The 24,124-nt window shown below is 36.9% G+C and overlaps 1 protein-coding gene across 2 annotated transcripts in view; it reads left to right on the forward strand.

The window, feature by feature from the left end:
* The window catches only part of LOC144978593 (nuclear pore membrane glycoprotein 210-like), an 82,003-nt gene that overhangs the window by 21,793 nt on the left and 36,086 nt on the right, over positions 1 to 24,124 (forward strand). For both annotated transcript variants that reach the window (XM_078924868.1, XM_078924869.1), the window contains exons 3-9: positions 837 to 968; positions 1,905 to 2,004; positions 3,214 to 3,364; positions 7,538 to 7,667; positions 16,260 to 16,388; positions 17,031 to 17,099; positions 19,553 to 19,659. In XM_078924868.1, the coding sequence (XP_078780994.1) occupies positions 837 to 968; positions 1,905 to 2,004; positions 3,214 to 3,364; positions 7,538 to 7,667; positions 16,260 to 16,388; positions 17,031 to 17,099; positions 19,553 to 19,659 (818 nt within the window). The remainder of the gene's footprint in view (positions 1 to 836; positions 969 to 1,904; positions 2,005 to 3,213; positions 3,365 to 7,537; positions 7,668 to 16,259; positions 16,389 to 17,030; positions 17,100 to 19,552; positions 19,660 to 24,124) is intronic.

The following is a 24,124-nucleotide window of genomic DNA, read 5'->3' on the forward strand; positions in this document are numbered from 1 at the left end:
CGTTGTCTTGAACGTACTGCCCCTTCCTACATGTCGGAACTAATTGAAATATATTCAAAACCCCGCCCTTTACGTTCGGCCAGTGATTCCACCAAACTAGTTGTTCTCATTTCGGAGCCTCTGTTTGGAACGCCTTACCACAGAGCATTCGTGAAAAAGAATCTTTGTCTATTTTTAAACGTTCGCTTAAAACATATGTTTCGTCTTTAGTAGATGTTATGAGAAGCAAGATAGGTCTGTCTGGTTTCTATTGTGAGTTGTGTGTCTGGGTGTGTGTGTGTGTGTATGCTTGTGTGTGTGAATGAGTATGTGTCAGCCAAAGTAATTTGTAATTTAAGCGCTTAGAGTCTGGTGTCTCGGAGTTATAGCGCTATATAAGTTTTCAGCATTATTATTATTATTATTAAGCCAATATGTGAAAAAAAAATTTAGAAATCATTTATTTTTTCTAACTTTGCATCGACACAGCTGGATTTTTATTAGAAACCTACAAGTCTCAAGCCAAGTTTCATACTAAAAGACCATAGAGCTGTATAAGTTGTAATACTGTAGACAAAGATATTATATCTGATGACAACTGTTCTATTTGCAGAAAACAAAAGGACTAATTTGTTGAGATTAAAACAGATTTTGCGCGTATAAAAAATCGGATTATTCCATTAAAGATAATCTTTTATCTTTTGGTTTTATGGCAGTGTGTAATATCTCTGTTTACTCGCTCTCATTAAACAAATTGATCCATAATATCTTCCTCTGCAGATTGCCAGATTTTGAAATTTCAATTTTCCATTGTCAGTTTCTTATATTATACATTTGTGTGCATATTTTCTCATCAGTGACTGGAGAAGTGTTGAGAACCAACGTCATTGTGAGTCAAATTGTGCGAGTTGAGATTAAAACAACAACTCGTCTTCTCTATTTGGAAGATTCTCCAGAAGAGCTAATTGTTCGAGGCTATGATAGTGAAGGTAAGTGAATATTCAAGGATATAATTGTTCATATTATAGACCCAATCCTACATTCCTACATATTGCTTTATTTTCATCCACTCAATCATTTTGTACTATATTTATCTTTTCAGATTTTATGCGAAAACCTTTCACACCATTTTTGAAGATTTGCATTGAATTATGCATATGAGCTGATTTTATTTCGGTGATTACATAAAATTTGAACTTTCTAGCTCAAAAAATAAAAACAGTTATTGGTGAAAAACATAGGGCTGGGGTGTAAAACCACCCAAAGGAGTGAAATAGGGTTAAGGTGGTCTCAAACTAAGAACACTGATAGTGTGTGCTATTGGAATCTTCATCTGTTCCCTCTTTGAACCATTACTTTTTCTCATGTGCTTTCAAGTGTAAATCTATAACTATTTTGCCCATTTTCTTTGTTTTTACTGGCATTGAAGTGACCTAAATATGTTGCAAGCACAGTAAAACTCTTTAAAAACAATTAAAATAAACAAATCAATTTTTTATCTTGTATTCTATAACTATAATACAATAATATGCAGTATTGAAAAAAAACAAACTTGTAATATATTAAATTAGCTTCTTTTGTTTTCATCATATGCATATGATTATTTGTGCGGATATGTGATCTAGTGGTATGACACTTGCTTTTGGATCAGAAGATCCTGGGTTCGAGCCTCGCTCGACGCATAGATGAGTCCTTGGAGAAGGCTCTTTACTCGCATTCTCTCATCGTAGTCAGGTGTAAAATGGCTACCTGGCTGTTAACAGCGTTGTCTCTGTCTGAAAAAAAAATTGTAATAATGCCTACAAGGCGTCATGTCAGGGGCCGCTTGTAAAGTGCTTTGAGCGCGTTTAGTGGATATTGCACAATATAAAAGTTCCATTAAAAAAAATAAAATATGAACTAATTTTTATTCTTGCCAATTTCAGGCAACATTTTCTCCAACCTCAAAGGGTTGTCATTTGAATGGAGTCTAATATCGGACAATGAGACTGGACATGATGTTGTGGATGCACATAACATCCTCAGGCATGGTTGATTATCTATTTATTAACTAAAGATTTTTTTTCTGTAACATTATCTTTTAAGGTTAGTACTTTCCCTGTTTAGGGTCTAGATTCTAGATGTATTTAAATAAAGATAATTTTTGAGCCTTTGACGTCTTGCTTGCGTAAAAAATGTGCAGTTTAATGCATTTCGGTTCACTGTACATTTGAACGCAATCTGCTGAGAATCATACGCATTATTCAGTATCTATTTTTTAGTTTTTGATCATACCCTTTTTTTGTGTACTTAAACATTTCATGTGTCTCATGATCCTGAAGTTCATGTTGGGATTTCAATAACATATTTTATTGGGGCATTTGGATTTATAAGCCGATTTTAACTTCTGAAAAACATGATACTTTCACTGAGAGTAGTTGTGTCAACTATGTTAATGGTATCATTTATAAGGAGAGAGAAAGATGATCATTGGGTGCGATCTTTTACCTCCCATGGTGGGCAGGAAGTTTCTTGCTGTGTCTTCTATCCCCTTATATCTGTTTTCCGAGTTGCTTTTTGTCTTTGTCTTGGAATGCCAGATTCCTTGGCTGAGAGAGAAACAGTCAAATGTTTAGCATTAGTTTTGAGAGGTACAGGCAAGCCTACCATCCCGGAATTTCCAGATTTGTCCCAGAAATTTGAAAAAACTAATGGCTGTTCCGGGAATAAAATAATTGACCATTCTCAGGGTTCCAACTCGGTCGGGAAGTCGGGAAATGGTTTTGAATTTTTTAATTTCCTCAAGATCGGGAAAAAACGGTCTTGAAAATTAAAACGGTCTTGATTTTTCTTGTCTGGGTCGGGAACTTTCAAATTGTAGTTCTAGAATCTTATCACTTTCTCATTTTCTTCCTTTTTACTGGTGCTGAAATGACCTAAATCTGTCGCAAGTGTTGTAAGACCATTAACAACAAACAAAGACTATAAATGATTTCTTATGAAATTCTCTCTTTTTCTGCGTTGTAGGCATTAAAAAAGTCTTACTCAATTTGGCTCTCCATTGTACACATTTTTATAGCTAGGGTTGGCAGCACTGTAAATGTGCACATCTAAGGGAGCACTCAATTGTTTGCTACCTGAAGCAGGTCTGCTATTTTGTAGTCATTAAGGTTCATACAAATCTCTAAAAATACACATTTTACTTCTGCTTCTAATGGGTTTAATAATTTTTAAAGAATTGACTTCCTTTTGCAGAATAAAGCGTTTCTCTGACTCCCACTACATCACCCCTCTACATATTGGTCCACTGGAGGACAAAGGACTCCAAGGGGACACTATCCTGGTGGAAGGCATCAGGACTGGAAGTGCCAAGGTTGCGGCCAAACTACGGGACCCAGTGTATCGGGTAGGCATTTTAAGGACTTTTGTTAGGGAAAAATTGAGACATTTAGGGTGGGATAATGTTGACTGTCCTAGGATTTTTTGTGGAACACAATATTCCGTTAGCGGTTGCAGATCATGTGGGAAAACTATTTAAGGCAATGTTTTTGAATAAGTCAGTATCTGCTAAGGGGATTATAGAAAATTATTCATGTGGCAGTCAACTCACATTGTGAAGGAAATGGCAAATCAGGAGACATCCATGTTGTTTGCATCGATGAAAACAGGAACCTTTTCTATTGCCACAGATGCAGGCAATGATAGAAATGACAAATTATACCCCATCATTTTTCGAATGGCCATGGATGGAAATATTGTCACTTCCTTATTGTCTATCATTGAAGTGGAGGGTAAAAACACTGGAGTAAAAATCGCGAAGGCAATTGTAGGGGAATGTAAGTCAAAGGACATCAGCTTGGATAGTTGTTTGGCTTTCACCAGTGATAATGCTAATGTCATGGTAAGTAAAAAGACTGGATGTTATGGTGAAGTTCTGGAGTATAATTCTAATCTCAAAAGTACAGGGCGTATTTGCCATAGGCTCCATCTTGTTGCAGAGTTGGCAGCCAAACGATTGCCAGTAAATGTTGAGCAGTTCTTTATTGACATTTATTACTATAATAATAATAAATATTTATTGTCCTCAAAAAAGTGGCAATTTGTCATTTGGTTACACATTTATAACAATACAATATTGACGTAGACACGCTCACACTAGTAACATCGTAGTCATCGACAAAAAAACAGCATCAACAACAACATCATCATCACCATCATCATCATCACAACAACCTTCCTAATATTTTCGTTACAATCCTTCACTTTCACCATTCCCCTATAACACCATCACCATCTTCATCATACTCTATATTATATTATATCCTGTAACAAGCTATGAGAGGAAAAGCCTGTGATCCTCCTCACTCTCTCACTCTCTCTCTCTCTCTCTCTCTCTCTCTCTCTCTCTCTCTCTCTCTCTCTCTCTCTCTCTCTCTCTCTCTCTCTCTCTCTCTCTGTCTCTGTATGTATGTATGTGAGGAATAACTGTCGATGCTGTGAGTTTGTCCAAAATGCTCTATCGAGAAGAGTGCCAGTAGAGTGAAGAACTTAAAAAAATTTCCAGGAAGAATGTGGAGTGAAGCAATCAGAGCTCTGCAAACATGCCCCTACACGTTGGCTTTCACTATAAAAGACATGCCTTTGGGTTCTGAAGCAGTCGTCTGCGCTGGAGAGGATTTTTGAGGAAGAATGCAACAGCACTTCAGAGCAGGCAAAGGATTTAGATGTAGAGGAGCATAAACGGGATCGGAGAAAAAAAGTTTTGGGCAACCTAAAGTCAAGAGCAATGATGAACAATGAACAATGATTCATTACCTCTCATTCATCCTTCCTGAATTTGACAAGGTCAATATACAACTTCAATGGTTCACATCCAACTCCGTCTGGTACAGCGTTTCTTTAGAACTATAATGACAATGATGCTAAAACCATGTGCTCTTACCCACAAGGGAATAACTGATGTTGATTACAAGTCAGACTACAACGAAAAATCACATGGTGATCTTGTTATTGGGGAGGGGACAAAGAAGAGTCTGGAGAAATTGTATAAGGAGAAGTTACAACAATTTTTTTCATCTATTAAGAAGTTTTTACAAACTGCCATTACTTACCTTTTAAAGAATGGGCAAATGGAAGATGTTTACTTAAAGAATGCAGAGGTGGCTGACATCAATGTGAGGCAAACAGCCACATGGAAACAGTTGGAATTATTTAAAAATAAATTTCCTACCATTTTACCAAAGGATGAGTTGCAAATGCAATTTGTTGTGAATTGCCCGATAACTTGCCTGATCAAATGGGATTGAAATGGAAGATGCTTGGAGAGTCAGTGAAGGATATTACAGGACATCTTTCGTTAAACACATTGGCCAAAGTCATGACATCAATTCTTGCCATTCCTCACAGCAATTCCTCCTGTGAACAAATCTTCAGCACAGTGAGGAAGAACAGGACAGACTTTCGGTCATCAATGTCTATATCTGTTATAACCTTATTCTGCCTCCCATGGTAACCATCTAGATTTTCATTTTAAAAAAGTTTGTTCTTAGGTAAGTGAAACCAAACTTATATGTCAGCTTTTTGACATTTATGCTGTGATTATTGGGTTTAAAGTCTGTTTTCGTTATTTGCATACAATTTGAATGGGCTCAGGTCACACTTTTGCCTTGAATCTTCATGATGAAGGATGTGTTTAATAATGATAGCAATATGAATACATTTTGTAAATTCATAATAAAGCTTTTGCTTGCACTCTATAAATACAGGTATGGTAAATAATGTGTGGTATACTATTTCACAACAAACCGTTATAAGATAAACATGAGAATAGATTAGATGTTGCAGTTTTTGGCTGAAGTGATTGAACTGGCTAAGGTGTTCTGTTTTTGCTCTCTGAAAAGTTTGCCACTATGCATTATGGTGACCAATTTAGTAATAATAATATGAAGATAAAGGGTAGTGAACGTCATGGAATGTCCTGGGGAGAGATGAAGAAGATAGAGAACAGAATGTAAAGGACTCAAATGAAATGAAAGGAATGAACATGATGTAGTTTTTAGTAGTGCGGGGCGGTCCTTGGCAAGCTTAAGGACCACGGTCCTACGGTCCTTGGGAAATGAAGACCGCAAGGACCGGTCCTTTTCGACATTGAACATTCCTGAGAGACTGTTGGAAATTCGAACCGATTTGACCTTTGAGAGCGTGGGATCGTTCATTCTTGAACCGTTAAAGACCGCTACACGATGAAAACCGTGGCCTACAGGAGTAAAACACACGGAGTAGTCACACTCATTTCAAATTGTAACCTAATTAGAGAAGAGGGGTGATGCCTTCTTTATTTGGTCACCGTACTTCATTGTTACTTCGATAATTTAATAAAATTTGAAATTTATCCCCATTAACGGAGATAATGGCATCGCCCAAGGCGTTGATCGAGTTGTTCGTGGCGTTGATACACACACGCAACTCCTACCCCCCCTCCCCCCCCCCCCCCCCCCTCCCCCCCCCCCCCCCCCCCCCCCCCCCCACACACACACACATTAGAGGGCAGCGAGCATTGAAGAGTAAGAGAGAGACGTGAAGTTATAATAAGAGGGGTGGATGAGGTGATAAGAGGGGTCGATGGTGACTTTTCGCCAGATCTAACAAACTCAGCTACCCATTCATTGCTGAGTAGACAGGGATTCAGAAAAAAATCGACTGCACCCGGGATCGATCTCTGGCCCTTTGCGTATAAAGAGAGTGCTCTATCAACTGAGCTATCGGGGTCCCCAAATATTCTATTGGACTTTTTTAAAATTCAGACGTTATAACTGGGTTTTTTGGAAGGAAGAAACTAATGAAACTCATATTATTTGATTAGTAAAAACACCAAACGAAATTTTAATATTATTGTATTATTTTAAATGACAACACTGCGATAGAAAGGAGTGGTGACAAGAGATGGACAAAAGAAAACAAAAAATCGGATTTGCTACTTGCTAGGTTCGACACACACACAAACACACACATCTTTTGTAGTCACATACATTTCAAACAATAACCCATTAGAGAAGAGGGGTCATGCCTTCACCATAGATCATTGTCATTGCGATCATTATGGTGTAGTAAATTTTGAAATTTACCCCGTATAATGGAATCGTCCAAGGCGTGCGCCTCCTGTTCCCCCCATCTCACACACGAAAGGGCGGTTTGCGGAGTGGAGGTTGGTGGTCGTCTGCCTGTATGATCGTCTGTGTCGTTTAGTGTATGGCAAAGGGGGATGGGTGCGATTAATTAAGTGGGATGGGTGGTGATTGGTGGAAGATAGGCAACCGAAGCAACGAATCGCTGGGGAAGTAGTAGGCTATGGCGCGAGACCGTAGGACCGTGGTCCTTGCAAGGACTGCCCCGCACTAGTTGAAAGGTGATAAGAAGTGAGGACCATTGCCGGTCTTCCCCTCTGGGACCGGTCTTCGGTTCACAGCTAAAAGACCGTCGGACCGCGGTCCAGACCGATCTTCAGCGCGGCACTAGTTTTTAGCAGTTCAATCCATGAATTTATCTTCTATTATTTATTCTTTATCTCTATTTTACTCAGTCTGTCTCTCCTCATGAAGTACGTATAGTAGTGATTGCCAATCTGATGCTGTCACCAGCTGATGCTTATGTTATCCCACTTGGAAGGGTCAAGTACAAAGTGGAGATCTTGAGACATAATTCTCTCAAAGGTTAGAGACGTATATGTATTAATTTGTTTTAATTCTTTACATCCATATTTACCTCAATGTCTAATGGTAAAGTATAGCTGCATTACCATTAGGATTTGGCAGCTGTTATTGAAAAATGCAGTCTGTTATGGGATTATAAATTTTGTTTTTTTGTTTGTTCACAATAATATTATTCTTTTTGGAAAGGAATTTAGAACGCATTTCGTTTATAAAATAAATGATTCTTCACTTGGATTTTTATATCTTCTCCCACCTTTTATTATTTTTTTTCCAAGTCACATATGACTTATGATTCACTTTTCTTAATAAAATTAGTTGTTTTCCCTTTTTAAAAAGTTAACTTTTTGTTTGAATTGGTGAATATAATTTACTGATGGGGCAATTATTTTTATTTTTACATTGGAGGAATCAATAATCAAAATATTTTGACATTTATTACGAGGGTGAGTCAAAAAGCGAATGAGACTGCTTATTACTTTAAAACAAATTGAATCAATACTATACATTATACCTCAAATTAAAGCTTGGCATTAGCCGAGTAGAATGCTACTTCTCAACATAAGTCTCTGCCTCACAGTGTCCAAATTGCGATACTTTAATACCGCGGCCTCCCCACAGCCCTACCGCGGTTAAGCGATGCCAGATGTGCCAGGTGATGACTCACCCAGTTTCGGCGAGAAAACGAACGGCGCGCTTGCTGGACATGCATGTTATAGTAATTGTATGCAATCAACAGTTGGGCATTCCCGTTAAATCAAAACATGCCATTGAAAGCATGTAGGGTGGAAACTGTTAGTAATGATGTATGGTTATGACATGACAAGTTTCATTAGTCTATGAATGATGGAATGAGAGTTAGAACGAAACAAATGTAGGTCATTTTTTAAACTGATTATCATTAACAATTTTCAATTAAAGTGTCGATTACAAGACAATGAATCCGTGGACATCTGATTTTTTTGTTTTATATTACTCTTAAAACTATTACAATTATAACACCCTCAATTTCTCTTGCGGTTCATAGTTAATCCAAAAAATGCTCTTGAAGTAGTTATCTATATATATCCCATTACTGAAATTTTTGAAAGTCTGCGTAAAGGTTTACTGAAGCTAGCTTCACAGTAATCTTGGAATTGTCAGTCTTATAAAATCATTTTTGTACAAATAATTTTCAATAATCCAAATATGAAATTTTAAACATAATAGTTAACTTTATCAAAATGTGCGCATCAGTTTGTTTGTTTTATTTTTTAAAATAGTTGAGAATTTTCCTTATTACTTTTTTTTTTCGCTTTCTTTGGTGACTTTCCTTGATTGCGTAGTCGTGGTGATGTATGGAGAATATTTGCTTCCATGATGAGCTTGATTTTTTTAGTGTCACTTTTAACACCACACATTCTTTTGTCCAATTTTCCTATGATTTGGTGACTGGCTTCAGTGCCTTGCTCTCCTTGGAGCCCAAGACCAAACCCAAATCTGGCCATGAATGGAACGCAATGGTGCTCCAGTATGTGTTGTTTTGGAATGATCATGTTTGTGAAGTGTGTTCTAAAAAATTGGAGATAATTATCGATGTTTTCTTTTGTCTTGTGTAACTGGGTTCTGTCTATAGGCCTGGAATGCGAAATGTTATCATGGACAATTTGGTATAGGGTGTTCAGTTGTGTGAATTTAGCTTTGATTTCCCCAGCCAAGTCAATTGTTAATAAATTGCATGTGTGGTTGCATGTTTCTTCCCCAACAGCTTCTAATAAGGCCCCTCTGACTTCAGCAGTCAAATACTTGTGACAGTGGTTGCCGACAAAGGCCCGACTATGATAGGCTTGGGGTGTTATCTTGTGTCTGGCTAAAATCGCATCCAGACTCGAGCAGATTGGGCCAGATCTTGAACTGAGGGTTTCAAATCCTTATGCATTATAACTTCTTTTCAATTTTTTGTACGACAGTTCGAATCTATGTCTGTCCCTTTCTGTACGACTAAGGATCAAGCACGTTTTTGTGTCTTTCGGTTGTTTTTTCAAATCCCTTCTATGACGCCAATTTTTTCCAAATATTTTCAAACTTTTCCCTCTTTGCGATAGATTCCTGTTATCATCCGTGATAATTCTCATGTCTAACTTGTCTACTGCCTGTTCTAAAAGTATATCAGGGATGCCACTTTTCCGGTTTTTTTACCACCAGCCGGTTTTAATCCGGAACCTCCGGTTTTTTTTCGTCATCACTATTCAAAAAAAAAAAAATTTTTTTTTTTAAAGAACAAAAAAAAATCGCGATCGAGATTTGAGTCGGAACTTTTTCGCCGGGTGAATAGTTTGGGCTGTCACCGCCGGTCGAATATTTGGGCACCTAAATGGTAGTTTATATACGCCCATCCCCATCACAATTCCTCCTTTTTAAAAAAAATTTTTGAGAATTTCTCAGAAATTTTCCGCTGAATTTGCCGTGTCAAACATTTCCTCAAAACCACAAAATCACCATTATGTCATATGTCATATTTTGACACCTGTGCAATAGTCTCGTGAAATTTAGTGACGGCCCGTTTTTATGATGTCGGGCCAGACTGAATGGCACCAGATGTCACAATTGACACATACGACCAGTGGTGTTCTTTGATTAACTAGTTGATGGTTGAAGGGGAAGGGGAGGGACAAATCTCTCTCTCTCTCTCTCTCTCTCTCTCTTTCTCTCTCTCTCTCTCTCTCTCTCTCTCTCTCTCTCTCTCTCTCTCTCTCTCTCTCTCTCTCTCTCTCTCTCTCTCTCAACCATCCATTAAATCCTTACAAAAACTAAATTTATGTTTAATGATAAGAATGGATTTATACTAGTAATAGTAATATATTACATAATACCAATACAAAACTATGTTCCTGTTATTTTTACACTTTGCTTGCGTTTGACAGATGGACAGAGACATTTTCCTCCTTTTTGACAAATTGCTATTATTATCACTGAAAAAAAAAACAATCACCAAAACCACTACATCATCTCTACCACCACTACTATTACAACCGCCACCACATCATCATCCCTACCAACACTACTACTACAAATAACACCACATCATCCCTACCACCAGTACTACTACAACTACCACCACATCGTCATTCCTACCACAACTATTACAACCACCCCACACAATTATCTCTAAGAGACCACCACTACTACAACCACGACCACATCATCATCCCTACCACCACTACTACTACAACCACCATCACATCATCATCTCTAAGACCACTACTACTACTACTACTACTACTACTACTACAATCACCACCACATCATCCCTACCACCACTACTACTACAACTACAACCACATCATCCCTACCACCACTACTACTACAACTACCACTACATCATCATTCCTACCACAGCTACTACAACCACCACCACACAATCATCCCCATACGACCAGTACTACTATAATCACTACCACATCATTCCTACCACCACTACTACTACAACCACCACCACATCACCATCCCTACTACTACCACCAAATGTAATTACACTTTCAACTTTTGAAATTCTCCGAGTCGTGTCAGAAATTGCTGCGAGACAAATTTTGGATGGCATCTCAGTGAATTTGAGTGAAGTTTAAATTTATAGGTTATGGTTGCATGGGTGGGTCATGATCTTCACAATGAAAAATTTTCTCCTTTTATGTGACCAGTCATTCTCACCCCTGATAGCTATTGATATTAGTTTGTCTATATTTTGTTTTCAGCACCTTATTTTATCAATTTGAAAACTGTTAACTCTCCTTTCTTTTGTGTGTTATTTACTCTCAATTGCAATAATAAGTACTGAAACAATATTCCAAATTTGATATTTTTCAAATCCCTACAAAGCCCTTGACGTTGATTTGTATCTCGTCCTCGAAAGTTTTCAGGCTTTTTTAAATTTGCCTGGTGGCATCCCTGGTCTATGGTCTTGATGACTATCCCTAACATGTGAATGTGAATTATCAATGGCCATCTCAACCAATTGTTGAACTTGGGTGCATGTTTTTTATCTCCATTATGCTTCTCCATCAAGCATGAGGCGTCTTCCTTTATCCCTTCTAGTGTTCTTTGTGGAAATGGGGTTTCTGCTCTTGAACTAAAATATCGTTTTGGCTGTGTACACCACAGACATGGAAAGGTGCCTTGGGGACCTGACAGACCGTACACTTTGATCAGAAATTCATAATCACCATTGATGAAAATAACAGTAGTTTTACCTCTCCATCTCAAGTTGTTCTGAATGTCATTGATCTGGGGCTCTATCTTCTCCATCATTAGTTTTATATTTCCGTAACTGTCCTTGACATATGCGTATTTGTTGTTGTGTTTGGTTTGCCTACATTCAAAAGCTGCATGGTTAATTTGAATGAGTCCTTTCCGTGGTCCCCACCAAACAACCCACACTTCATCATCAGGGATGGTGTCACTGTGTGATGAAATGAGATCCTTACTATTGTAAGAATCTAAAAGACCCTCTAACAAAGTACTGATATCATTGACGAAGGCAAATGGTTTTTCGTTTGTCAAGTCTTCGTCTCCAACAAAATTCATGCTTTCCACGGTCACCATATTCCCCGTTATTTCTTTTTATGCACTTCGACTGGCTCCTTCATTTTCCATCTTTATTCCCCTTCCTTTCAGAAACTTTCGTTGTTTCCTGACTTGTCTCCAGGATAATCCCATGCATTCCTTCATTGCCAAAGTGTCATCATGGGGAATGAATGCTTTGTCCTTGATGCCAGCACACTCAGCGATAATCCGCCTCTTTTTGATGGGTAATTTCTTTAATTCAGATGCTGTGTGTACATTAATAGACTCATCATTCTCACCGGCAACGACATTTCTAATCCTTTCCAAAAGCTTGACACGTTTTCTTTTGGTCGGTGTCTTTGCCTTCTCACTTTCTTTTCGAGGCACACTCACTCGCACTACGGAAAAGCTCCCCCTCTTTGTTTGAACGTGGCAACAGGATTCGTTTTAAACATTGCTTTTAACACTTTCAAAGCTATTTTCTTTTCAGCTTCGGTGATATTGTCGTCTTCATGCTTACGTTTTCTCGGCAATGTATTGATTTCATTTGGAACAGCCTTTGAATCGGACTTTTGAGGTGTCATAGCGGTTGCAGCATCACTTGTCTTTTTTGATGGAGTAGAAGATTCGAAAGGCCTCCAAATAGTGGCTTGTTCGTTCAATTATCGATTGCATGTAGGCTGACACTAATTCTAATATTTCCTCATATTGTGATGGCTCACGGTGATCTTCCTCTAATGTAGATTCCTCATGCAGGGTGTCCAGGGAAGTCGGAAAGTTGGAAATTGGTCGGAAATTTCATACTTGGTCGGAAATGTTGGAAATAATGAGATTGAGGGTGAAATTTCCTGTAAAATGAGAAAAACAAGGAATTTCTTGCTTAAAATGAGATGTCAAAAATGTATGAAGGACAACTGCTGTGCACACAATTTTATTATTTTACTACTACAACTGCCACCACATCATCATCCCCATCACCACCACTACCACATCCCATACCATCACTACAACTACCACGTCATCATACCCACCACCACAACTACTCCAACCACCACCACATCACCATGCCTACCACCAATGCCACCACTGCTATAACAACCACCACATCACTATCCCTAACACTACCACTATTACTACAACCACTATATACCATCATCATACCTACCACCACCACCACTTCACTACTACAACTACCATCACATCATCATCCCTACCACCGCGATTGCAACCACTGCCACATCATCATCCCTACCACCATCACAATCACCACTACTACAACCATTACAACTAATCCTACACTATCATCTCTATCACTAGTGCCATAACTTACTACCACATCATACCTACCAACAATTCATGAGTATTTTTAAAAAGTGAAAATGAGGGTGGGTGGTGGCTTTTGACATTGTATAATCGCATGGTACCATTCTCTAAGTAGCGGGTGGTTGGATGGGTGCATCACCCTTGAATCATATACCTATGATGTTCGCATGGGTGTACGATCCGATAGTGATGTCGTTTCTTCTCTTTACTAGCCTATCCTGCTTCTTTGGTTTGTGATTGTATTTTTGACAGGGGATATTTTTTTTCCTGTAAATCCTCTGCCTGTTTGTTCTTGGTTATTTATAATTTAGCTTATGATATCTTTAGGTTATGATTTTGATTGACATTTGTACTATTTTTGTTAGATTGCTTGTTTTTTTGTTTCAGCGGTCTCTCATATAACCTCAATTGTGTTGGAAGAGACCTAAAGCAACAAACAAACAAAAAAATTCTCTAAGTAGATTAGTTTTTTATGTTGCTGTCAGTTTTTAAACTTTTGAAATTTCTCAGAATGTTGTCAAAAAAGTTATAGATTATAGTCGCATGGATGGGTCATGATCTGTGCGCTGAGAAATTTCCTCCTATTTGTGACCAGTCATTTTCACCTCTGCTCTTACTTTGAAATATGGATTGTATTTAGGTGGTAAAACCTATTTTAAGTAGGATTGTTGTTTTTTTAAGCATATAGAACACTGTGGGTATGGCAAGAATTGATAAAATACTTGGTAGGAAATTTCACTTCTAGGTAGGAAATTTTAAGGTTGGATTTCCCTGGACACCCTGTCATGGCTTGACAGGGTAATTTCCATAGAGTCATTGGATACTATCGTATCGTCTGACTTTTTAAAGCGTCCATCCAGTGATAAAGTGTGACTGCAGACTACACAGTCGTTGATAATTATGTCTGGATTAAAGGGGCACCATAGTGTTCCATTTTGTTTCCCAATGTCAATAGCTCGTTGGCGCAATGACTCAGAGCAGCGTTTTTTAACTGATCTGACTAAATCAATACATTTTCTACAAATATTTTTAGGATGTCTATCTTCACAATCACCAGTCACATCTACACCAAAAACAAGATAAATATTTTCTCTATGTCCCACACACAAAAAAATGTTTCGTCCTAACTTTTTTTCTTTTGTTGATAAGGAGAATCGTGCACATATCCTACACAGTCTATCTAGGTGGTTTAAATGAACATCCCGTGAATGCTCCATTATATGTAGTTTTTTTGTCTCTTATTTATGTAACCTGATATTTTGGAAGGAATAAACAAATAATAAAACATTTCTGTATGATACTTCCAGTAAAACGCTTAACACATTGTAGATAAAAATGGTGATAAATAGAATTTTTTTTTCTTAAGCGCAGGCCCCCCTACCCACCTCCCCCGAGAACACATTGAGATAATACATTTGAGCACAAATGTGAATATTTAACATTTATCCCTAAATCGCTCATATCGCGAACTTATTCTAAAACTTATATTAAAGACAATGACTTCAAAATAGGGAATCACGAAAAAAAATAAAACTTCATGGATCCAAACCCGAGTTATTAATTAAATTAATCACATCACTCACATCAAATTTGATACCATTCAAAGAGCGATAAGCAGTTGTATTTTAACCAATATTATTTTCCAAGTTGAAAACCAAGAAACAATAAAAATTACACAGAAACAAATCTGAACGTGGTGATAACATGAATAATGAAAATAAAATGAATCGCTCTGAAGGTTTAGTGGGGGGAAGGGGGCAAAAGAAGGGTTTTCAAAGCAAAGAATTGCATCACAGTGATGCACCACACGCGCATGTCACGGTCAATTGCGTTTTTCCCGAGAGCAAGGGTATCAGGTGGTCAGCCTGATGTGAGGCGATTGAAGTAGCGCTCAGAAAATATGACGTTGTGGCCTCTCTCAATAGTCACAGTCCACCTTTTTATAAAAGGTCAAGGTCATGTATCCCGTCCTTGTAAAACTGAGTTGACTGAACTTTCAGCCAATTTTTCACAACTGTCTTGTCTTCTTCATCATCTTCAAAGCGATGCATCCTTCAGTGGACTAAAAAAAAAAGTCTGAAAGTGTCAAGTCTGGTGAATTGATGAGGATGAGATAGCCTTTCCATGAAAGTGATGCGATTATCTCCCTTTTCCTGGCACTTGTGTGTGGAAGGGCATTATCACGAAGAAACAATACTAGATCCATCTCCAAAGCCGGTCTAACTCGATGAATCTTTATTTCATTTTCTTCAAGTTCTATTTGTTCTGTTCAGAGTTAATAGTGGCTCCTTTGTCAAATCAACGAGGATTTTTCAGCTCTGAAGTTTTTGGTCTTTGGGAAAGAGGGGTGTCGCTATCCCACTGATTGTCTCTTTTTACTCAGGTTCAACCCACCTAAAACACTACCTCTACAAAATGCCTGAGTTTTATCAACTTTACCAATGCGTTTATAACTGTTCCTCGAGGTTTCTTTTTCAAAAACAAAACAAGAAATTCAATGACAGCTTTCTGTCGTTGATGGACATCCATGGGTGCATCCATTTTGAACTGTCATAACTTTGTCAAAATCAGAATTAAAATTTTTAACTTTTATTTTAAAGAGTACATTTGCAAGTTCAATTGAGCCAAATATGACATCACATGAAAAAGAAATGAACCCAGTAGGAGATTTGTTCCATTACTTTTTGACTTACCCTCGTATTGTTTAATGATTTATTCCATTTTATATTTTAGAAATCAAGATGCCATCCAAACAGTACTACCTGGATGTTAAAGATACTAAAATATGTCGTCTTGATGCTCAGACGTCACTGGCCACAGCAAAGATTATTGGATCCACGGAAATTGTCCTCAAAGATAGGAGTATCCTTTTAGATTCAGCTTCCGCATGAATGCCCCAGAAAAAAGAAGTCCCTATATCGATACTGAATACAAAATGCTAAGTGTGTTTCATAATGCTTCATTTATTCCCCCAGCAGGCCATATGGAACCATGGTCGGTCGATCTGTCTGTCTGTCATACTTACCACCACTACTACTACAACCACCACATCATCATCATCCCTACCACCACTACTACTACAACCACCACCACCACATCGAGTATGGGTCTTGATCTACACGCTGACAAATTTCCTCCTTTTTTTTGTGACCAGTCATTCTCACCCCTGGATACCTGGACACCCTGTTCTGAATGTGACAAAAACTAAAATATTTTTAAATAACTTGTTCACCCCAACATACAAGCGGTTTTATGCAGTCTGCTGAGTGGTAAGGATGAAAGTGCAGGGGTCCTGAAAACAGCCACTGATGTGGGTTGTCTCCCTTCTTCCTCTGTCTGCATGTGGTGGACATTAGAGAGTAGTAAGGGAGGAAAATGCATTAGCTGAACTGCTCAGCCACTCATTTAGTCATTTAGACGAGATTTGTATGCATTAATGTAAGTGCCTTAGTAGAGTTATTTTTAGACTATATTAAAACATTTTTCTTTAACCTTATGACAAAGATATTGTGGCAACAGAGTTTTTCCTGCAGCCATCAGCCATGCTGCACGTTGTCAATCCTGGATTCTTAGGTCAGTTGATCTTCTTACACGTTTCTTGTATCGTGTTTGTGTGAAAATGTGGATTTTTGAAAAGAAAATACATATTTTATATTGATTGCCTCTTGTTTTTAAGGCAGGGCTGATGACAATTTTTACTATCCTTGTCATTGTCCATTCACAGATCCTGCTCAATGCTGCCATTCTGTTGTAAAAAGAGACTTGTAGACTTTTATTTTTTTTTTTTTAAAGAGACAATGTACATATTAATTCATTCATTGGTGTCACAATTAAGGAAAATGTCACTTTATTATAGGTGGCAAGTTCCACACTGCTAATGCAGACCTGTGACATATCCATATTTAATCAGAATATACAGATTTCTTGCGGTGAATCCATTTGGGCCTAATTCTGGTTATTACCCTAGATTTTTAATAGAATGTTGTATTTTTTTTTTTTAAATTCACTCCGAAGTGGATTTAGAACCAAATCGGACTACACTTCATCAGTCCCAAATCATTTCAAAGTGATAATTCATATATATAAAGGTAAGAGTCCTGATGTGGATTTTAAAATGAAAATTTTAAAGTATTTTGTTTGCTGTATGTGAAATCCAATATGTATGTAAATCAGATGGTATTTAGAATATTCAGGTATTCTCAGCCAGCCTCGCATATTTTTGCAGCTAAACTTCAATCTGTTTCGGATTCTACCACCACAGTGCTCACATACCCAACCATATCATGTTATTTACCAAATGAAAGGATTTACACAGTTTTCCATCACTACCAATGTGCATGTACACGGCACATTATGAACAAGCGAGAGCGTCTGTTCATGTCTAGACTCCAGCAATTTGGAAGGATGGTTTAATCGTGCCTTGTTTCATTTGCAATTTCTAATTTCTACTTTCCTTTCAACCCTTCCTATCTGAATGTGTTTACAATCTTGTTGAATATTACCTTTTTACACAGTTTACAGTATTTCATTTATATTTATTTATATATATATTATATATATATATATATATTTATTATACATTATTTATGACACTGGAAAATTTACGTCTCCGAGGACAACAATTTATTTAAGATGGCGACTGATAAAGTTATGGCCTACCTCAATCAGCTCGGTTCATACAGTCTGGAGAAACTTCTCCAGAATTTCATTTCATTCTATCAAAATATAATGGAAATAATATGTATTTGTCTCTGAAATCTTAAAGTTATACATCAAATACAATTTTAAATAATCTGTCATATCGCGTTTTCAATACTTTACTCAGTACTGGTCTACGTGTTCAATTGTTTTAGGTTAATTCTAATTATATTTTCTTCCAGGATTAATGAAATATAACAATTTTATGCTATCTGGGTGAACATTGTAACTGGTGTGATTTTTCAATAATTTCGAATTTAAAAAAATGTGATACACCCTCTAATGTCACAATGTTAGCTCATTGTGTTTATGAAATATCATGCCAATATCTTGAAAACTAAAGAAATTTGAAATATTTTTCTTATTTTGCTGGATCTCTGCGCGGAACAAGGAAAAATCTGAATATTTGTATCTGAAATTTAAGCAAAATAAATACTTGTCAGCATTCTTGATAAAATAAGTGAGATTTCCATGCTGTAGCCTGCTCAATAAGCCAATTGAAAAAGCTGTTGAAGATCATTGACATCAAGATGATTCAGTAACTGATGAAAGACAACCTTTTCAAGCAACTTAGAGAGGTCGATAATTCTTTAATTCATTCTGGTTTAATGATGGCTTTTTAAGCAAAAGTTGAATTAAGATATTTTTGAAACAAAATGGAATGTTACTACTGTAGAGGGGACGATTAATTACTTTAGTTATTGATGGAACAAGAGTGTTTACACATGCAGAAATAAGTTTTGCTGGTAATGGATCAAGTTTGCAAGATTTAATTGGTGCTTTTGTTTTAAGATTTTTAAATAAATTCTTCATTTACCTCTCTAAAATTGTAAAGTCTAGTATATGAAAAGGAATCTATTTATTATACTCAAGATTTGTTCTAATTCTATCTGTCACGAATGCATTAGGAAGACTATATTTATCTATGTTGTTGGGTAGAGTAGTCGACTTGCTGCGCCCTAGGAGTTCATCACATATTAAAAATATTTGAATATGGCAATGGTAGTGGTGGCAAGGCTGATGTTATCGTTTGTTGCGTTGATGGTGGTGGTGGCTGTGGTGATGGGTGGTAAATTGTGGAAAGGAGAATGCTTCTGAGATTTTATCCTAAATGTCATTTCAACCTTCTCCTGTTATGGTATTTAAGATTCCTGCCTATGATTTCATCATTATTTGTACACCAAATGTAAATTCATTTTTTAAATTTTAGCTTTTCCTCCTATATTTTATGAGTTTTCTCTAACTGGTGTGATTTTTCAATAATTTCGAATTTAAAAAAATGTTTTTTGTCTCTATTTATTGATTTTTTATTTTTATGGTGTGTGTAGCTTTTGTGATTCTACCTCATCGCAAGTGGGTGTTGGAGACAGGCAGGGAGTATGAGATACTCATTGAGATCTTCGACACTGACAGTCATAAGATGTATCCATCTGATGTGAGTATTACCTTTCCTCCCCTTTCTCTTTTTGTTATCCTCCTCTTTCCTTGTTTTTTTTCCCTTCCTCTATCCTTAAATTTTTCTTTCACTCTTTACCTCCTTTTTTCCTTTTTTTTTCTCTCTTCTCTTCAGGGGTGTGGAGGGAGGGGAGGGGAAGGGTACTTCCTTTTTTTTTCTCTCTCTCTCTCTCTCTCTCTCTCTGACATTGTCCCATACTAACTATAACTTGATCATATCTTTGTCATTTTACCCAATAAAACATCTTTTCTTTATCAGTATCACCACCACCGTCACCATCATTAGCATAACTACTACTGGCTACAGTATTACCAATGCTGTCCACATAAAGCATCATTTGAGGCAGTAGTTTGTTGTGGTACCCAATTCTACTAACATTTCTAGTTTTGAATGACATTGAGAGTCTAAATTTTGGTATCCCAAACTCAAATTTTGTTATACAAATAGCAAAAATTTAAGTACAAAGTCACATGTGGCTTCTCAAACCTTGGAAAATAATACTTGATTTATCAAAATCGTTGATTTATCAAATCGGAAAATAAACTTTTTAATGATTTGTGAAGAAAGGTAAATCTTGGCTAGGGAAAGAAAAAAAAAAAGGCTTTGTTTACATAGATGGCGTTTTGCAGTGGAAAAATCTAGCAGGCAATTTTTGCAATTGTAATCTTCAAAGGCTTCTGATTTTAATGGTAGACACGATTGCATATAGGTCATACTTTAGTGGAGGAGTTCGTACATTGACCTAAGTGGAGGTCACAGGGTCAAGCTATCTTTCGACGCATGATGAGCCAGAAGCCTGATATAGCAGGTGGATGCATTAAAGGCTGTTTTATTTGGAATCGTGATACATAGTACGTTAATAATTTTTCCACATTATGGACATATATTTTTTATGTTGCTATGGTATCATTATAATAAATGAGCATTATTATCATCTGTTCTATTTTTATGAAATTTACAAGTATTTATACTCCTAAAACACAGGAAATTACAAGCAATCCGAACCCAGAATCTCTAAAGTTTTGGCACATAACAGACAAAACTGAAAGTTTCGACCTCCAAATAAGCTTAGAAAAATCTTTATTTCATTAGCTCTTGGTCAGTTGAGTTGCTATCTGTCACTAACCCCTGTTGTGATAATGATTTATCCAGACGATGATAGTAGTAGTACAAGAAGTTCTTTGTTTTAAAGCACACACCTATTGTCTAACAATTTAATTGAAAAATATCAGTCTGCTTATAGAGATTATCACAGTAACTGCTTTAATGAAAATTATCAATGATTTATTACTGTCTTGTGATAGAGGAGAAGTCTCCATACTGACTTTACTTGACCTGTCATCAGCTTTCAACACAATAGATCACACCATTCTATATGTCTTTTCGAGAATTTTGGAATCAATGACACCATCCTTCATATCTAAGTAATAGAACACAATCTGTCTATATGGATGGCAAGCAGTCAATTGATTTACCATTGAACTTTGGTGTGCGGGTGGTTGGATGGGAGCATCACCCTTGAATCATATACCTATGATGTTCGCATGGGTGTACGATCCGATAGTTATGTCGTTTCTTCTTCTCTTTACTAGCCTATCCTGCTTCTTTGGTTTGTGATTGTATTTTTGACAGGGGATATTTTTTTTTCTGTAAATCTTCTGCCTGTTTGTTCTTGGTTATTTATAATTTAGCTTATGATATCTTTAGGTTATGATTTTGATTTACATTTGTACTATTTTTGTTAGATTGCTTGTTTTTTTGTTTCAGCGGTCTCTCATATAACCTCAATTGTGTTGGAAGAGACCTAAAGCAACAAACAAACAAACAAAAACTTTGGTGTCCTACAAAGCTCGGTCCTAGGTCCAGTGCTCTATACTCTGTACACTATGCCCCTTGGGCGCTCCATTGAGCCCCATGGAGTGAATTATCACATGTATGCCGATGATACGCAGCTGTATAAGTCTGTCATCCCGTCTAGCATGCATGTGGCTTTGCTTCATGTGAACAGTGTTGCGTGTACATTGGGCATTGGATGCAGAGTCATTAGACTTAAACTTAATGAAGAAAAAACTGAAATTTTATTATGTGATACACCCTCTAACGTCAGGAAGACTGGTATACATAGTATGTCTCTTTTTAAAAGCCACTTCTCCCTGACTGATTGAGAAAAAAAAAATCTTGGTTTTGTACTGGACGACTCTTTAAGTCTGGATCACCGGATTAACCAGATGGTGAGGACCATGAATTTTTAATTAAACAGATTGCAAAGAATGAAATGGTTTCTCCCATCCAACCCAGACCTGCCAACCAGTACGATTAATTGTACTAAAGATTTGAATATGCCGATACGATTTTTTAAAAGATATGTGATGTGAATGATGTTGATGATACATTTGATGCATTGATACACACGTGTCGTACACCAATTGTTGACTGTGTTTCTTAATGAATGAAGCATCACATTTAATACTATAGTTATCATTTCAGTTGCTTATATGATGCCGGTTTTCACCAATATTTTTCTCATACATTTTTGAGGATCTGCATAGAATTATGCATATAAGCTTGTTTTATACTCTTTAAATAGTCTCAGACCACATTTAAACTTTTGCCACATATTAAATAGAAAATTCTAAGTGAAAATTTAATTGAACCAACATCTTTGACTTTGAAGCCTTCAATTAAAAACTGTATTGCTAATTAACTTAAACATAAATGGGTTATTTCCCTTTATAATAACTAAATTACTCTATTTTGATTTATAAAATTTATAATGATCTTTTTTTATTATTATTATTATTTTGTACGAGTCTTGAATTAAAAAGTGGGCAGCTTTAGGAACGGTATTTGGTTCAAAATGATTTTTTTAGAACCATTTTAGAAGTATTTAACTTGTCTCTGCATGTTACATATTTGCGAATTTCCCATCATTTGACCAAAGTAATAGTATTAGTAGTATATAGAAGTAAGAGTAGTAGTAGGAGGAGGAGTAGTAGTAGTGAATGCTCAAAAAAAAAAAAAAAGGGAGTGTCGTGTGTGTGTGTGTGAGAGAGAGAGAGAGAGAGAGAGAGAGAGAGGGAGAGAGGGAGGGAGGGAGGGGGAGAGAGAGAGAGAGAGAGAGAGAGAGAGAGAGAGAGAGAGAGAGAGAGAGAGAGAGAGAGAGAGAGAGAGAGAGAGAGAGAGTATGGAAAATATCTTGCTACTGTTGCAAATTGTCATCTTTTGATTTTGAATTGAAGACCACTCTCCCAGATATTTTATCTCAAAACTTTCTCATAACTGATGTACTGGGCTAGTAGATATCACCATCATAACTTCATTTGGTACATCAGCATCTCTTACCATCAACATCATGACATCACCACTTGCACAACTGCCATCACAGCATTGTCACGGCCACAACCACCACCACATCATTTCTGCCACCACAGCTTCATCATCACCACCACCACCACCACTGGAGCACCATCGCTACAACAACCAACACTTCTTCCACTGACATTAGCGTCAATATTACCAACATGATAAGGGTCTTTTGGTCATTTCTTTGAGTGTTTCGAAAGCAATTTCCTTTGATATTGCAATTTCTGAGCCTTATGCTAATTTTTAATGGCCATTAAGTTTTAGTTTCTCAATAAATCAATAATTTTGTAATAACTAGAGATTGCTTGAAGGATGAAGATCAGAGTTTATTTTGATTTGGGATTGATGTTAGCTTTTATATAAATTTTTGTATAGTGCGCACTTTCTTTTCCACATGTGCGGACAAAATACACTTTTTTGTTAAAAAATACACTCTTTAGGGTCATGGAATATACTTTTCATCCTGGGAAGGTTGGCAGGTCTGCCAACCAGCTTAAAGCAGTTGTCTATGCTCTTAATTTTTCAAGCCTCGACTATTGTAATTTGCTGTTGGTGGGCCTTCCTGACAAGAAAGTTGACAAACTCCAAAAGGTACAGAACAGGGCGGCCAGAATGGTTCTGGGCATTAGTCGACACAGAAAACAAGTGTAAAAACTATGCTCAGAACACTGCACTGACTGCCAGTTCGAGCCAGAATCGAATACAAAATTGCCCTTTTTTCTTTCAACGCACTAAATTCCCGATCTCCGAGCTACATTCAAGAAATTGTGGTCCCCTACTGCCCAATTATGACCACTAGCGCTGGTTCTTATAAACAATCTTGTTTTCTACTTGTAGTTTTGAAAAGGTACCGATGATGAATAGTAAACTTGCACTAACGGTTATGTATATTATTATAGTAGTAGAATGAAAAGTACCTTGTTCAGTTGTATTATCTTCTACTAAATACACACTATTTTGTGATCTGATTTTAGAGATTCCATTACTTTCCTCTACTTGACGAAAGGACTGTTTATTTGTAAATAGTAGATACTTGGAGAAGATGGGATTCCAGAATAGTTTTCCTTTTCCTTTCCTCGTG

This window comes from Berghia stephanieae, chromosome 8, assembly GCF_034508935.2.
Source record: "Berghia stephanieae isolate SIO BIC M18660-M18661 chromosome 8, UCSD_Bste_1.3, whole genome shotgun sequence".
Taxonomy (NCBI): domain Eukaryota; kingdom Metazoa; phylum Mollusca; class Gastropoda; order Nudibranchia; family Aeolidiidae; genus Berghia; species Berghia stephanieae.